This window comes from Amphiprion ocellaris, chromosome 1, assembly GCF_022539595.1.
Source record: "Amphiprion ocellaris isolate individual 3 ecotype Okinawa chromosome 1, ASM2253959v1, whole genome shotgun sequence".
In the NCBI taxonomy this organism is placed as follows: Eukaryota; Metazoa; Chordata; class Actinopteri; family Pomacentridae; genus Amphiprion; species Amphiprion ocellaris.
The window spans coordinates 11086741-11104156 of NC_072766.1; the positions used below are offsets into that span (position 1 = coordinate 11086741).

The 17416-nt window shown below is 38.7% G+C and overlaps 2 protein-coding genes across 5 annotated transcripts; one reads left to right on the top strand and one right to left on the bottom strand.

Annotated features, from left to right (window-relative positions):
• The first annotated feature begins 1170 nt into the window (after positions 1-1170).
• On the top strand, positions 1171-14674 carry ampd3a (adenosine monophosphate deaminase 3a). 4 transcript variants are annotated; one of them, XM_035954053.2, is made up of 16 exons: positions 1171-1285; positions 1621-1755; positions 6729-6951; positions 7118-7298; positions 7472-7637; positions 8653-8872; positions 9006-9135; positions 10016-10210; positions 10444-10575; positions 10658-10821; positions 10909-11035; positions 11608-11771; positions 12434-12554; positions 13428-13601; positions 13744-13854; positions 13964-14674. In XM_035954053.2, the coding sequence occupies exons 3-16, from the start codon at positions 6731-6733 to the stop codon at positions 14138-14140; spliced, it is 2283 nt and encodes a 760-aa protein (XP_035809946.1). In that variant the 5' UTR covers positions 1171-1285; positions 1621-1755; positions 6729-6730; the 3' UTR covers positions 14141-14674. The 4 variants fall into 4 exon arrangements, with proteins under 4 accessions (XP_035809946.1, XP_035809945.1, XP_023138617.1 ...); XM_035954052.2 differs by having other exon boundaries at positions 1621-1708; XM_023282849.3 differs by lacking the exons at positions 1171-1285; positions 1621-1755 and adding an exon at positions 1819-3184.
• Positions 14675-14766: 92 nt separating this feature from the next.
• Positions 14767-16895, bottom strand: lyve1a (lymphatic vessel endothelial hyaluronic receptor 1a). Its single transcript, XM_023282850.3, has 6 exons — positions 16731-16895; positions 16450-16633; positions 16225-16364; positions 15541-15762; positions 15302-15374; positions 14767-15114 (listed from the first exon to the last, which is right to left on the bottom strand). The coding sequence occupies exons 1-6, from the start codon at positions 16816-16818 to the stop codon at positions 14967-14969; spliced, it is 855 nt and encodes a 284-aa protein (XP_023138618.2). The 5' UTR covers positions 16819-16895; the 3' UTR covers positions 14767-14966.
• Between the last annotated feature and the right edge of the window lie 521 nt (positions 16896-17416).

Sequence of the window (17416 nt, forward strand, 5' to 3'; positions counted from 1 at the left end):
ATAGAATGAATGATCTACTCGGTGTACTCTCTAAGTATGTGAAGGTGTCACTGCTTCAGTAAGCCAATCAGCTAGTGACGCCAGTAACCTGATGATAGCATCAACAAACTGATCAGTCTAGGTCAACGGGTAAAAAATAATACCCACTTTCCCAGATCACTGTAGGCAGGTCTTTTATCTTTTTTCCTCACAAGTATGTACAGTCAGTTACTGACTAATATTTTAAGACCGGCTCTTTCCAGCAAGATATCAGCTAAGATACAGTCACCATTTTTAATGTTATTGTCAAAATGCAAGTGAGTGAAAAAGGACTGTCTGGAGCAATACTACTGTCAATCAAAATGATACATGCCTAGGACTAAAAGTCAGTCCTCTAAAGCCAGCTCTAAAAGTAACCTGATAACCTGAGCTGAGAAGATTAACCTCATAATCTCAAACCCTGTCAGGCTAAAACAGGGACGATGGTTCCCCTGCTGCTTAAGGCCAAAGTAGTAAATCTGGGTGCTCTTCTTCGATGTACTGTGTTGAGTTGTACAATACTAATGCTGTACTGCAGGACTGCTTTTTCTACTCTGCACAGATATCAGAAAAAAGAGCTTTGATTTGCCCATGGGACAAAACATGTATAATACCTTCAGTATAGAAAGTCTGAAATTTTAATTTCTTTGCAAAATACATGCAATAATAGAGACACTTAGTCTTCACATGAGATATACTGCTGAGTTAAATCTGGATTAATGAAATGTAATTATATCTCAGTAGATTAACTGGAATTATAGACAGAAGTGAATGCCGGGTTTTAGGCTTTTAAACAAATGAGTCTTCTAAGTGAAAACTGTTCTAGTATTTGTACATTCATTCTTTACCTAATCAAAAGGCACCCTTCCTTTGCCGTTGCCAATTGTTACTTGTCATGTTCCATCACAGCAAAATGTCCTGCAAGTGCACAAAATAGCCACAAGAGGACATGGTTAGTCTCAAAGAATAAAAGAAATAAGAGAGAAACCAGGAAAAAAAACTGTTATTTTACATACTGACCTGCTCTTAACATAATAAGCACTATATCCGTTAAGACTGGCTGAAAAAGTAGCAACACAATCAGGATGGCAGCATTCTATTTCAGCTGCTGTCTCTGTGCTAAGCTGTGGTCATGAAAGAGTTAAGGATGGAGTGATGTGCGCTGCAGGGTGGTGGATGAGATATCAAATACTTTCTTCACAACAAGAGCACAGCATGACTTAGATGTTTCTCTGAGGTTCCCTCAGAGACAACAGAGATAAAGAAGGTGAGTGGACTCATTTGACATATTAATCTAGAACCAGGGCGAGTGATGTGCAGTGATGATTGTCAATGACAAGCAAATGTCACTTGAAATATATTTCTGTCTTTAAATCTTCATTCAAAATGTTCAAGATTTATAGTTATTTATAGTTTTGGTATACTCTGAGATGTTGTAACTGATAACCGGTTTAGGTGTATACAAACTTATTTAATAGTGCAATAAAAAGTATGCATCTAGACTTCCTGGAAATGTATCTGACAAGTATTAGAAAATAGCTGTAAGGGAGGCTGCTTTGCTTTCATGTTTGAATGGCTGCACTTCCTTTGTTTTTATCTTAGCTATTCTCCAGGCCCTGGTGGCTGAGAAAGATGAGAAGAGGAGACACGCCTCTTTGAAAGCAGTAGTCAACGCCTTGCTTGGGAAAGAGTGAGCTTCCTTCTTCCCCTCTCTCATCACTATCTCCCTGTAATGTGGTAAATGGCTTTCTCTTGTGCTGCTGACCTCTTTCTCAGATATGACTTTGACAAAGAGCCAACTTGGGGGCTCGGCCAATAACAGCAGTGAGGTATCTGAGAAAAGTCCAGAAAGACAAGATAAAGAGAGCAGAGCTGGGTCTGAGATAGGGCCATGAGTGGTCCAGTAATGGCCTTATAGAGCCTCCTGTGAGGTTTACAGACAGGGGAGTGGGAAGGAATGAATAATGATCTTTATCCTTCAAAGTAACTATTAAGATGATATATGGACAACTCAAAATTTCCACATTACAGTGCATTTAAGCAGTCCCACAAACACAAGTGTACTTACACCCACATTAGCTCAGTCCAGAGTGGGCACCATTAAGATTCTCTTGGAAAATTCAAATATGCAGAGATGCAGTTTGTCCGGTATCCTTTGACTCTCTGCCATGCTGTGGTTATACCTTAGGGAATGTGATCGCACGTATATAGCAAACGGATAAAAACTGCATGGATTATATGATTACTTTCATGAATTCGTATTCAACTAATTTGTTAATTCTGGGGAAATCAGGGGGAAGTGATGCATTCTAAAAATTTTCACTGGTTAAACAGCACCTGACTCATACTGTATAATAATCATTTTACTGTATGGATTACTAGAGTGTTATCAACATTAACATTATTGATCACTCTAACTACTTGGTTATTTGACTACAGTGCAGTGACAGAGAGTATAGACAAAGCTTATCTTTGCCATCATACAAATCTAAGTGCTAATCTGAGAGTGTAAAGAAGCCTAATGCCTTATGAGAGCCATTAGTTGTTAAGAGAGTGACTTTTGCAAAAAACACCGCAGCAGGAATATATATTTTTAAAAGTGCAGTGACCAAACCAAGGTCAGAAACCAGATAAAACACTGGGCCAATAAGCAAGAGAACAGAGAGACGTGTGATAAATCAGCAAAGACTTGGATTGTTCTCAAACTACTTCAGAAACCTATCACAGCATCTTGTGAATCTAGTGACTTACTCACTGAACAGAACAACTATGACCTGGCTGCTATGATACAGAAGTAGTGAGGAGTCTCTTTACTTCTCTCCCCCTCTGTGTGCACACCATAAAGTATGGAGGTGAGTGTCAGAGTGCTGTGTGTTTGAGTGTTTCGGAGAGTGGCAGAGTAGCAGGCTCTGTCTTCTCTGACAGTGGCTCTCTTTTTGTTGACAACCAGTTTTGATAAATTCTCAGGATTAGCAACTCTATCAACATGATGCTACCAGCTCCTTAAAACAGAGAGAGATGGGCAGTCAGGAAAACAGAATTGTAGTTGTGGACCACCGTACACTCGTAGATTGCAGATAGAGTATATTAAGGTACTGCTGAATCTGTGTCCAAGTCCAGCTTGAGAAGACAACACCCTCAGATATGGCTGTGAGCAACACTGAAGGTAAGGCTACATGGCTATGATTTCAACCTACAATATAGTACAGCAATTCTCTGTATCACTTGACATCTGCTATAATTCAAGACATAGTAAACAGATGAGGCTGAGTTGATCAGCAGCAAAATTGGATAGCATGTGCTGAGTGTTGGGTGTCTCTGCCTCAATGTGCTGAGTATTCATGACAGATTTTGCAAATTTGTAGTAAAATAACGCATAATGATAATGTTTTGAAGATCATAAACCAACTTTGACTTGACACAAAATAACTTGAGCATAATTTTCCTAAACATTTGAACAGGTACATAATATTTTTATGTATAAACATTTTCCATTTTTACAGCCATGACACATTTGGCATTGGTTGTCATGGTTACCGTCAAGGGCCGTTTAAAACTCATAATACGAATCTATTCAACTCAAGAATAGGAAAGTTCTTCTGTTAAATGCAGTATTTTCTCAAAAATCAATTTGCTATTCGACCTAATATAACTTAGAATAGCTGTAAAAGCTAATGAAATAACTTACCGGATGGATCTTCTACGGAAAGCGCTACAGGCGTGCTTAGCTAAAGGTTAGCATGCTAACTTTAGCACAACGGTATATTATAAAGTTATGTTTTGTCAAGCTAGCGCTAGCTGGCACGCTGGTTTACAGCTACACCTGCCTATTTTTCCTATTTCGAAACACTGCAGTGAGGTAAACGTTGTGGTAACTAAATTTAATAATTTGTTGAATTTTTGTCTGGGAATACTGGACGGTGTACTTCCGGTCCGTTCAGGTATCCCTCCGCCTAAACAATTTTCAGGGTGACAGTTTTAGGATTTTTTTGTTTACTTGTTTGTTTTTATAATGATAGTTGGACAGTTTGTCCATTTCTTTAGTATTTTTTCCATGCTTTTTTAATTTTATTGTTTTGACTGTATACATTGTAACTTGTTGATAACAGCACTGGAAAGTAAAGTTTGTAAGACAGTCTACTACATGGATTACACTGAATAGAACAGATATAGTAGGTTTTCATATCAGATCTTTTCTTGGATGATAGTGACCTTGCTACTCTTTGAATAGCATTTAAATCATTTTACTGCTGAGAGACAATCAATAGAAGCAGTTTCCCAACAAGGAGGCAATGTTGCTTAACACTACTTACAAGTTCTGTTTTAAAGAAAAAATTGTAAACTTAAATTCAGAGAATGTCTTAAGAATATTTAACATTTCAGCTAATGTTGCTATGAGGTTAAAAGTAAACTAAGACAGGACATGTAAACATTTAGAGAATGTTTGGAGGATGTCAGATTATTTTACATGACAACAACAACAGAACCAGCATTCAAACCATGTTTTTAAAAAGTTCCCATGTCCTCCAATGACAGAATGTTTGTTCTTTAATAACAATGTTCCTGTAATATGATCAGTCAACAAAAGCAGAGCATTTTGCCAGTAATATACTAAGGATGTTTTGGTGATGGCAGCGTTGAGAGAGTTGTTCTATACAATGTTCCGACAATGTTGCACGATACCAAAGGAAACACATTCGAAACGCAAATTTCAGAAAATATTTTAGGAATATTGCCTTTTAGAAGAACATTCTGGGAACTAAAATAAAATTTCCAGCTGAAAACATTACTAGAACTTTGCAGAACTTGTTCAGAACGCTTTTAGAACAAGAAAATTTTAGCTGGGTTTGAGGTATGTTGATGCAATGTTTTAATCATAGCTTCAAAATAGGCCTGTTATGAGCATATACATATACATATACAGAGTTTTTCTACTGTTTACATGAGAGTGATATGGAGAGTATGGGGTAAGGCGATATGGGGTAAGATTTTCAATACTCTAGCTTAGATTTCTAATATACTATGTGCTGTTTTGTCTAATATTGTATGATAATAGCTAAGCTAAGTTCATTATTTGACTTAATTGAGTTTTTGACTCAGCCAACATAGTTTTAGGCCTACCTGAAGTTGAACTGGATTAAATAAAATAGGATTGTGGTGCCATGGTTTGTGTGTGTGTAACTGTGAAAAAACAAGAAAAAGTAATAAAAAGTAATTGCTTCATAGAAAGTATGGCGGATGTGTGAGAGGATGGTTAATAATTCACGAAGCCATTAACTTCAGATCAATATGAGCCTATCTGTTTTCAGTGTGCATGTGGTGCCATAAAGCTCCACAGCAGTGCCAATACACACAGCTGTTGTCAGGATAGTGTTGTGTGCCTGGAATGATAAGCTTCCTGGAAGCACCCTGGCAGAGCAGAAAACTGGCTTAGATTACACCACACAATGTAGCCTTTCTCCGTTGTTGCATCAGCACTCCAATGAATAGAACTGGATGTTGTATCACTAAAGATATCAACAAGACACTGTCAGTTCATCCAGGTTATCTACTTACAAAAGCAGACACCTGTTCAGCATAGCCACTGTACTGTAGGTTTGTGACCCTAGTTGACTGTAAAAGGATTATATACATAGTTAAAGTAAGTGTTATGTTGCTACACTGTTGATAAGGGCTAAAACAAGGGGAGACAGATACTATCCCATCAGGAAAACATCCATCCATCCATCCATCCATTATCTATACACCGCTTAATCCTCACTGGGGTCGCGGGGGGGCTGGAGTCTATCCCAGCTGACTCGGGCGAAGGCAGGGGACACCCTAGACAGGTCGCCAGTCTGTCGCAGGGCTACATACAAAGACAAACAAGCACTCACACATTCACACCTACGGGCAATTTAGAATAATCAATTAACCTCAGCATATTTTTGGACTGTGGGAGGAAGCCGGAGTACCCGGAGAAAACCCACGCATGCACAGGGAGAACATGCAAACTCCTCAGGAAAACATGTATACTACAAATGTGTCATGTATCTGGAGAATTTAAATGAAACTATTCTTGCTCATGGAAGTTGTTTTCAAATATAGCTCTGTATATATCTTTGTACTATTGCCCACTTTAAAATGCTTTCAATGTAAATGTGGTGGTGGTCCAGTGACTATTCTACAGGCCTCCCTTCCATTAGAGGGTTTCCATTACAATATCCCATTACAGGCATTTCCTAAGAATAAGAAATATTTTTTAAATTACATTACAAAATAAAAGTTGTTGCTCTACATGTAGAACTCTTCTAAAGATGAAAAACAATGCAAAGAATGAGTAAGTATAACAAATAAAGACGTCATATTGGGACACATGAAAACAGTTCAGTTTATGGACAATAAATATTAATAGGGATTTTGAGATGAGCTAAATAAGACAAGATAGGCATTAAATTATGCGCTGATTCATTTGTGGCAGTTTGAAGGAAAAAACGCGTCAAAAACTGCAGTTTTTTGATGTCATTTGGACTAACAAAAGCACTTCACACAGCTCTCCAGGTGGTGATGCTGTGCAGTAGTTAAATCCAGCATGCCCTGCACCCAAACCCTTACACAGGTAGATTACTGTGTTTACAAAACAGCACAAACTAGTCAGAGCAAAGAAGGTTATAAAGAGGACAAGTCCTCTTTGTTTCTGTCACCTAACTGTAGCTTCTGCTTTGTTGCAGACATGCCTCGTCATTTTCCAAAGGTAACGCTGAGTGAGGCAGAGGAGGAGACCCAGCTTCTAGCAGAGAAAGTATACGCATCAGCGCTAAAAGAAGAAGACAATAAGGATGCCTTGTCGATGTTCACCGTGCCTGAGGATTGCCCAATTGGCCTCCAGCAGGCCAAGGAACATGAACTGCTTAAGGAGCTGGCAGAGCAACAGTCAGAGGAAAGTGCCAAGAGGTAGGCCTTGCTGCTGCTCTGGCACTGACCCAGACGATGGCCATGTCACAAATGATACAAACAGAAAAACCCTATTAAATAACTGTATCATGATTTTCAATAAAGTTTCACCAGCTAAAGTGAACTTTAGGGGAATCAAATGCTAATCATGTTGCTAATTTTTCAGGAGGAAAAGCTTGAAGATGATTCGTTCCCAGTCATTGTCCCTGCAGATTCCAGTGAATACAGATTGGACACGCTCAGTGGCAGTTACACCTTACCTGTCCCCAAGCTCCACCTGCTCATCAGTGCCAGAAAGCTGCCCTGATTACCAGAGGGTTACTATTACGGGTGACTATTGTGCTGGGGTAAGTAATATGACCGAGAGCATTAAGTTGTGTGCACCAAAGTTAGAACAGCTTTACATATTTAGTATTTACTAACTATTCCCTTCTAACTATTATCATATTCAGTACATTTAAAGAAAAAAAAAAAAACGTGCACAGCGTGACTTCATGTGTAATGTCCATTTATGTCTCAGGTCACAGTGGAGGACTATGAACAGGCAGCCAGGAGTCTGTTTAAGGCTCTGCTTATTCGTGAGAAGTATTCTAAGTTAGCCTATCACAGATTCTGTAGAACTACAAGCCAGTTTCTCCGCAGTGCTGAGAACATGAGATGGAGGGAAGAAGATGAGGTTCTGCCAGGTATGAAGTCTTGGTGTATTGTGTTATTTGAAAAGATCTTTTATGCTAATACAGTATATAACTAAAATGAGAACACACCTGAGCAATATGATTTAGAATTATCATTGTGAAATTATTTAAAATTGTATCCCCTCTCAATATATGGATTATTTCAATGTTGATGAACAGTGTTTCCTCTCATGAACAATGAAAACCAGCAGTTTAGGGAAACTATATTATAAATACAGGCCTTGATATAAGAACAAAAGTGAATCCATCTGTGATCACTGACACACAAGTTAGAAAACCTGTGATTATTGATACCAAACTAAGATTTCCAAGTATACTTGCCTGTCTCTGCATAGACAAGAATAGCTACAGAAATTGAAAAATCTGATTGTGAAACTTCATAAAATTGGTATGAACTTGGTCAGGACTGAGTGAAAAGGGGGAGATGACATTTATAGATGGCACCGTGATACTAAAACACTGGCTGACAAGATGAGTCCCAGTCTGTTGAAGCTTAACAGAAGAGGAATATTCTAGCATGATGGCGATCCAAAGCATGCCGGCAAAATTACACAACAGTTTCTAAAGACGAAAAAAAATGAAAAATATGACCTGAATTAAATCCAATTAAAAAAAAAAAACAAACAAAAAAAAAAAACACTGGAGTATTTTAAAGACAAAGGTAGGGCAAGCCAACCCCTCTTGCAAAAGAAGCTGAAAAAACTTACATAAGGAATAACAGAACATCAGTCTAGATTGAGTCGGTTATCAAAAATAGAGATGGATGTACAAAGTATTAAAGAACTTGCTGCAATACGTTCTCACTGTGGGCCTGTTTTTTAAAACAGCATATCTAATTTGTTAGTTTTTAGTGTAACGTTAAGCATATACTGCTCTGTTTAACTTAGAAGTAGTGAAATTACCATAAAGGGTTACAATTCAGAATCCTTTGACACTGAAGTGATACTGCATAGGACTGTAGTCACTTCTGTTGTTGACAGTAACAGAAAGATATTGTGGCCTCCAGACATGTGGCCATCCCCTGCAGACGGAGAGGATCCCTACTGCATGGACAACATTCCTGAGAACCTGAACTATGAACTGAAGATGAAGGATGGGATAGTGTACGTGTATGATAATGAAGAAGCTCTCAAAGAACAACAGCCCCACGATCTTCCTTACCCAGACTTGGAGACCTTTGCTGTAGATCTCAGTCACGTGCTGGCAATGATTGCAGATGGACCCACGTAAGTTGCCAAAACAAAAAGGCTTAAGAGCTATGCTGGTAGAAAAACCGGTTGCTACACACAACGCATATTTATTTACATTCGTCAGCAGGGTTACTTTAGCGTATGAACAAAATTCCACTCTCATTTTCAGGAAGACCTACTGTCACAGAAGGCTAAATTTCTTATGTTCAAAGTTCTTCCTCCATGAGATGCTCAATGAGATGGCTGAGCTAAAGGAACTGAAAAGTGTGCCTCACAGAGATTTCTACAATGTTAGGAAGGTCAGTATTCTATCTCCAAGTGCTATAAATATTGTGTAATCCCATAGCATTCTAGAGTTTGCCTCTATGAAAACACTTAATCTGTTAAGGCCTTGATATATTAGTAGGCTCTTCTCATTTCTCTATTTTGAGCCACGTCTTCTCTTTCCTCTGTCCTCCAACCTCTACAGTGTCATAAAAAATGATCCTAAGTGCACAATCTTGCAGGATTTCTCAATTCCTAAAAAGCATCTCAAGCAGAGAGAAAGTATTACATGTATTCATTGTTGTCACATTATGCCATCATGTTGTAAAGTAAAGTAAAAGTATATACTGTAGGTTATCATGAACACTGCAATGCCCATCTGACAGAGACCATAAAACATAATGGTGGGCTATACAGGTGACAGATTATGTTTAATCGATATTGCTTTAAAATGATCGCCCCCAAAACAAGCATGTCTCATTTTGTTTAAGGCCTCCTCCACTCTCCTTATCCTTAATATTAGGACAGCTTAAAATTTGAGCTGTATTTCATAGCTGCAGCAAAAACTGACATTTTTGATAAAAACTAGAGTAAATATTAAGCAACATAGATGTTGTTGAACTTACTACTAATAACTGCAGCTCTACCAAATTTGATGCAACAGCAACAATTCTGCATCCTTATCACTCATAGTCGCACCAGACAGCCTCTTTGCAAAATGTGCTACGTTCAGCAACCTTCCAATCATGGTTGCATTTTAATCACAGATACAGCTTGGTCCTAGCATATAAACTTCCAGGGTAAGGGTTAAACAATTAATCCTTAACTAATTATAGTTCCGAAAAAAGAGTCCTGTGTGCATGTTTAACCAATCAGCATGTCTGGTAGACTGAACATACTGATTCTTTCTCGCAGGTGGACACACATATTCATGCAGCTGCATGCATGTCTCAGAAACACCTTCTGACCTTCATCCAGCAAACATATAAAACTGATGCCAACCGTGTAGTTTTGGAAAACGCTGGACAAATGATGACCCTCCAGCAGGTTTTCCACAGCCTCAGCATGGACCCCTATGACCTTACAGTGGACTCTCTGGATGTTCATGCTGTAAGAAAAGCAGAAACTGAGAACCTCTTTCAGGATTTTAGAAAAATGCTGTGGTTTTCTGTGGTCATTTTTTTGTGTAGCTATAAACATTTTATTAATCTCCTGTCAAATGTCATATCTTCTACAGCTTACACTTTCTCAACTATGTGTGCTGCTAGTTTGTATCACTTTATTTCACCAGTGCACATAAATTCCTCTACTGATCATTCTGGGTTAACAATTGTACTTCACAGGGGAGACAAACCTTCCACCGCTTTGATAAGTTCAACTCAAAGTATAACCCGGTGGGAGCCAGTGAGCTTCGAGAAATCTTCCTGAAAACGGACAACCTCATTAATGGAGAGTATTTTGCTCGGATCATAAAGGTATTATGTCATGAAGTCATCCATTTAAAGTCAGTGCTGATGCAGACAATGTTTAGCACACTCTAACTCTCACCTTTAACAGGAAGTGGCCCATGACCTGGAGGAGAGTAAGTATCAGCATGCAGAGCCTCGTCTGTCCATCTACGGACGCTCTCCTGACGAGTGGGACAGTCTGTCGAAGTGGTTTATCCACCAAAAAGTCCACTCTCCAAACATGAGGTGGATTATTCAAGTGCCCAGAATATAGTGAGTGCTGAAGCCTAAAATACACACGATCTTCTAACTTAAACAAATTTTGTAAAATATACGTTAAAATATGTTTTTCTGTTTCAGTGATATTTTCAAGGCGAAGCAGCTGTTACCTAATTTTGCCAAGATGCTGGAGAACATATTCCTTCCTCTATTCGAGGCCACTGTTAACCCACAGAAGCACAAAGAACTTCATGTTTTCCTCAAATATGTAAGCTATTTAGATTTTTATTAGGATTCATCAGAGTAAAACCCTACATAACCTTGCAAGTATTCGTACGTAGAATTTATAACACTTTATTTTTATTGTTATTCAGCATTTATGTGCAGTATTTAAACACCTAATAAATATTTAATAATATACTGTAATATAATTATAAGCAGACAAGTGTTTGGTGTTGCATTGTAAAAATTAACACCTGTAAATATACTCTGGTGTAGAATAAATAACAAAACAGTAAACACATTTGCATTATAAAATATGTCTTCATACAACAACTATGTGTACTGATAAATGCTTTCAATTGTTATTTGCTTATAACTACATCACAGTGTGTTCAACATCACAGCTACATGGGGGTTTAAGTTAAAGTGAAAATTAATGTAGTCAGTTGGAGATAAGATCAATCATAATAGGAGTATTCCTTATGAATTAGCATTTCGTTCGTAAGATGTGACAGTGAGGAAAAACAGTCATTGTTATAGCAGTTAACCCTTGAGGGAGGGAAAATATACAGTCCTAAAAAAATGATTTCCTTTTATTTCCTTTTATTGTACATACAGGTGTCAGGCTTTGACAGCGTGGACGACGAGTCCAAACATACCGATCACATGTTCTCCTTCAGGAGCCCAAAGCCAGAACAGTGGACTAGAGATGACAACCCCCCCTACAGCTACTACATCTTCCACATGTATGCAAACATCATGGTCCTCAACAACCTCAGAAAGTAAGAGTCAAACTTGCACTCAAAAGCACCAGAAACAGGTTGTTTAATTCACTTGCACTTTACTCAGTAGCAGATCTACAAGGACAGCCAAATAAAACAAAGAGAGCAGCCAAATCAGGTCCCTTATTCAAAAAACAGGGGGATGTTAAAAAAATAGACAAAGGTAAACAGACTAAAAGATCTGAAAAAATAGATAGATAGATAGATAGATAGATAGATAGATAGATAGATAGATAGATAGATAGATAGATAGATAGATAGATAGATAGATAGATAGATAGATAGATAGATAGATAGATAGATAGATAGATAGATAGATAAAATCTTTATTGATCCTGCAGCGGGGAAATTTACGGTGAAACAGCAGTAAATAGAAAACAGTTTGAATAAAAAGAGCAGCACACAATGCACACAGTGCATAGATATAAATACTTTCTCTTTCTAAAAGAGTAAGCAAGATGAAAAAGAAAATAAACAGAAAAAAATACTTGACAAGCGAGAGCTGCCACTAGAGCGGCGCCGGGGGGCCTTACAAGTACTGCACAGAGCTGATAAATACTCTCAGAATGATGAATACAGATATGAACAGAACTGGACACTGCTGTGTTATTTGCTCATATCCTGACTGACTTGCTTATCATGTCCTTTTGTGTCCTCTATAGAGAGCGTGGACTGAGCACCTTCCAGTTCCGACCTCATTGCGGAGAAGCTGGATCCATCACTCACCTGGTCTCTGCCTTCCTCACCGCAGACAACATCTCACATGGACTCAACCTGAAGAAGGTAAAAGGTCATTTCTAAACTGCAATTAGAATCCTGAACATTTTCAATTCAGATGCTGTTTGCTGTCTCCTTACGGATCAAAGAGTGATCCTTTTGAGAGCAGGGAAGAGAAAACATGGTGCTACTGTTGAGTGGTCTCAGCCAGTCAGAGATCAATAATATAATGAGGTTTTCAATTACCTTCTACAGCTGTTTGTCTTTGTTTGTTCATTTGTAACTTTAGACCAAAAAGCAGCATAATTAACGTTTCTTCCTTCCGGCTATTTCCGAGTCTTTGCTGGTTTGAGACTGTCATTTCAGCTTGTTTATCCGGAGTGTTCCTCCAGATGTCAATTTTCTTGGTATTAGCACTGCGATTCAAAACACAACAACTGAAAGTATGAGAACTGTGGGTGTGACAGAGAGGAAATCTGAAGTTTTGAATTTCCGGTAGATGAACAGTTTGTTCCAAAAGCACCTGCCAGAAAAGATGATGACATCAACTCAGTGATACTGATCTACAACTCTGGCATAACTGTACAGATATATTTTTGTCTGGAATGAGGTAGCGAGAATCTGTGTTATCTCACTGTAGCTAAGTCTTGGCATTGCAGATAAAGGACCATAGCATGGAACAACATTTAATGTTTTAAATTTAACTACACATGACTTGTGAGCTGCAGAATAAACAAAGCTCACCACTACAGTATTGCAAGATAAAACTGCAAACAGTATATAGCATTGTGAAAAGAACAAAAGGGTTTTATATTCAGTCCGGTTTTAAGGTTAAAACATGGACATCAAACAGTAACAGATCTTATATGTGTACTGTAGTTGTGTTTGTGTGTTTGTCTGACTGTCAGAGCACTACTTCTCTTTTCTAACCTCCCTCAGAGCCCTGTGCTGCAGTACTTGTACTACCTGGCACAAGTGCCAATAGCAATGTCTCCTCTCAGCAACAACAGCCTGTTCCTAGAGTACTCCAAAAATCCCCTCAGAGAGTTCCTGCACAAAGGTCTGTGCGTGTCCTTGTCCACAGATGATCCCATGCAGTTCCACTACACCAAGGTAAAAATAGACACGGGTGTTTCTAGGCTATCGTTCACTATATCAGTATCACTGTTTAACTTGCTATTGCAGCGCAGTTTGGATTGATGTAGTTCCGCGGTGTAAATACTTCTTATCTGCCGTTTGTGTGCTCTCATTCTAGGAACCGCTGATGGAAGAGTACGCAATAGCAGCTCAGCTGTGGAAGCTCAGTACCTGTGATGTGTGTGAAATAGCCAGAAACAGTGTGCTGCAAAGCGGATTGTCTCATCAGGTACCATAACATCCTCCTTTTATTTATTCTCTCTGTCATACTGGCATTGAATTCAATCATCACTGCTTAGACATGTCTTCCAACAATATACTTGTTCATTTATTTAAAGGATAAGAAGCACTTCTTAGGAGTGAACTATCTGAAAGATGGACATGAAGGGAATGATATCCGCCGGACCAACGTCGCCCAGATCCGTATGGCCTACAGACACGAGACACTGTGCAATGAACTTAGCTTCATAGTGGACGCAGTGAAGTCGGACGCTATGAATGGCCAGTATGAATAAAAGAGGCCTCGCATTTTACAGAGCCCAAGCATGCTGCCCTCTTATATCACTAAATAAAAATACAATCTATTGTCACTTAAAGAGCAATACTTGACTGCCTCAAAGCTATGAGAGATGAGATGGTGAAATAAAGATGCATTCCTTGGATGACTGATGGCACTTTGGTTTTCAAAGGTTCAGACAAAGGCTGTGGAGGATCTTGTGTAAAGTATATGTCATTAAACAAACCCCCTATGTATAAACATCTGTACCTTACACTCCCTTCTGTGATAGGAGTATGTCATAGAAACTGTTTGAAACTTGAAATTTTATTGTATAAATATCAGACATGAAAACACTTAGGTTTGAGAGAGCGTTGCACAGAGACAGCTGATGACATGATGGCTGGAACTGTCTTTTCTTTAAATAGCTTGTTTGAAGAAGATTTCAGTGAATATCTGGCCAGATGTTGATACATTAAAAGATATTTAAAATAAGTCTGGAATAATGTATACTTTATTTTAAAATTAAATTAATTAAAATTGTGGAAGAATAGTTGCTTTTACGTGTGCGTTTCTTATTTGAAACACCAAAAACTACATTATCAGAATAAAGTCACCAAAATGATTGTCTGGCAAACACTGCCCTCTGGTGGTTGAATTGCATCATTTATTTACATCACATGACAGAAAATAATAAACGCATACATGCAAAATAAATTCACTTTACAGTCATTCTGTTACAATACTTTCACACAAAATAAGGCACAAATCTTCATCCATAATAAAGTCGTCACTCAGATTTTTTTCATGGTGTGTTTCCTCAAAAAATCTCTCGAGTAAAATGTTCAACATGCATTGTCGTCCACTGCTGTCCTCTCATCTTTCTGACTCACTTTCTTGGTTTCCTTAGTATTCTTCACAATTGTCCACTCTTCTGTCTGGATGTACTCCTCGGGCTTTTCCATGTCAGAGCTCAGAGAGCAGCGTCTTCTCCTTTTCACACAAAGAAGCAAAACAAGACAATTAATTGTTGAATGTAGAACCTTGAATTTAACATGAAGGGATGGTGCTTTGTCTTCGCCATCTTTTTTACTGGCTCTATACAGCACAATTTAACCAACAACAAATCTGTTCTTAAGTCTCAGTGTTGTATTTTATTCACTTCTTGAAAATAACTCACAATTTTAGGTATGCAAAGATGATTATTGCAGTCAGGAGGAAGGCACAGGTGCAGGTGATGAGTACAGCCTTTCCTGAAATAATAAAACATCAGAATGGAGGGAAAACATATTAGTAAAACAGGAAAATAAATAAATTCAACACTTGTAAAAGTGTAAAAATGCCCTCACAATTTTGTTGTAGTTACTACTATGACCTGAATATGACAAAGGATTCTATCTGCAAACCAGAGCCTCATACCTCCGGATGAGCCTTGTGCACTGCCGACAAAACGGGCTGGTTGTTCTGCAACATCTATGCTGTAAGGAGTTGAGTAGGAAGAAGGAAGAAGGGAGGAAGAAGCTGTCGAGTTTTCTGTCAGGGTGGAATTTGTTGCTCGAGTTGGAGACTGAGGTTTTCCTGAGTTGTACCTGCTGCTCAAAGGGCTATCAGTTGTTTCATCCTTCAATTGTTCCGCTGCATCTGTGCAAGTACACGAAGGTCATGAAAGATTAGATCAGTGCCAGTCATTTGACAGCTGTTTATACTTTGTTTCTGCCTCCCACTTGCAACAATGCACTGATATGAAATATGTAGGAAAATATGTTATGTTGTGGAGATTTCAACTAACATTTACATTCTTACTTTAATGCAAACATTTTCGTTCATTTTTTCATTGAAATTTTTAAGCAAATGCTACATAGAATAAAGCAAAAAATGCAGCTGAATCTAAATTCTGTCCAAATGTAAATGCAATGAATCCGGAGTGTTTATTCATATTAACTTGAGTTGACATATTTGGATTTATATGAACTCCCCATCAGATTTTTTTGAAAATTTAAAGACCAAAAAGCAAAGAGATGTGACAAAAAGCATGCATGATATTTTGAAATACCCTGACTAATATAAAACACTAGAGAAGAGTTCAGATTGAAGTCTTCATACCTGATTCATTGAAGCAAAACACATCAAACTTCTGTGTTACAGAAGCTCTCCATGGCACCAAGCCTGTCTGGTTTTTCCCACAATTAACAAGTGCCTGGATGCGGGGGATGACCGCAAAATGTTCATCAATCCATCCAAACCTAAATGCAACAAACAAGCATGACATCAGGTACGTTTCTGTGAATTCCACTGATCTGATACTGTGCAGTTTTACTCTGGTCTTACCTGCATGTCTCTAAGCCTCTGCTGAGAGCTCTCTCCACTTGTGCTTTTGTGGCGATGCTCAGTCCGAGAGACAAGCAGATCCTCCGAGCTTCAGAGGCATTGAAGGCGTACTGAGGCTGGTTGAGGTAATTTAAGGAGGTAACCTGAAGCACTCCGGCAATACTTTGGTTTTCTGCTGGGAAAACTGCAACAATAAAACAATTAACTGAACTATCTGATCAACCAGTGGAGGCACACATGTACATGGTTGAAAATATGTAAATTTACAAATCATTTCTTACCTCGGATGTGGCTTATGTCAGTATTTTCTTCAGAGAAGACTGATGTAAAAGTCAACGCTAATGTGATGCAAAGCCAGATGATATTCATGACTGGTCGGAGTAGAGATGGATGAATGATGGGGAGGACCAGCGCTGCAGCGTTTGTGCGTCTGTCAGCCAAATGACACGGTTAAATAGCAGTGATTCTGTTCACTGGGGTGTGTGGAGTCTGTCATTGCCAGAAAATAAAGGAAAAGGAAGTAGGAAGTACTGAGCACAGGTCAGATCAAGAGCCATCATATGTTCTGGGAGAAGGACCCAGAGGGAACATGGAAGTTAGACACATGTTCCAGGAATAATTGAACAAAAATGTTCTATAACTTAAGCAAATGCTGTCAGTTAACTATATGAGCAACACATGAATTGGATTTCTGCCCAGGTCAGAGGATGATGTAAGAGGATTTTACTGCTCCTGACATCTGACTGGGCACCCTGTCCTAATGATTTCCTCTCTCAGGGCGTTACTCAATCATGAACCTGCTTATTATCTCTGGTACCCTCTGATGAGCCTTGGCACACGACGACATCCCACTTCCGCAAAAACATCTCTCCAAAAGCCCGGACAGCAGGAAATGACGCAAAGCCCTGCTGACGAAAACGCAGCAGTGTTTTTGTCAGATGTGAGGTGTCACTGAGGTGAGTGGGCA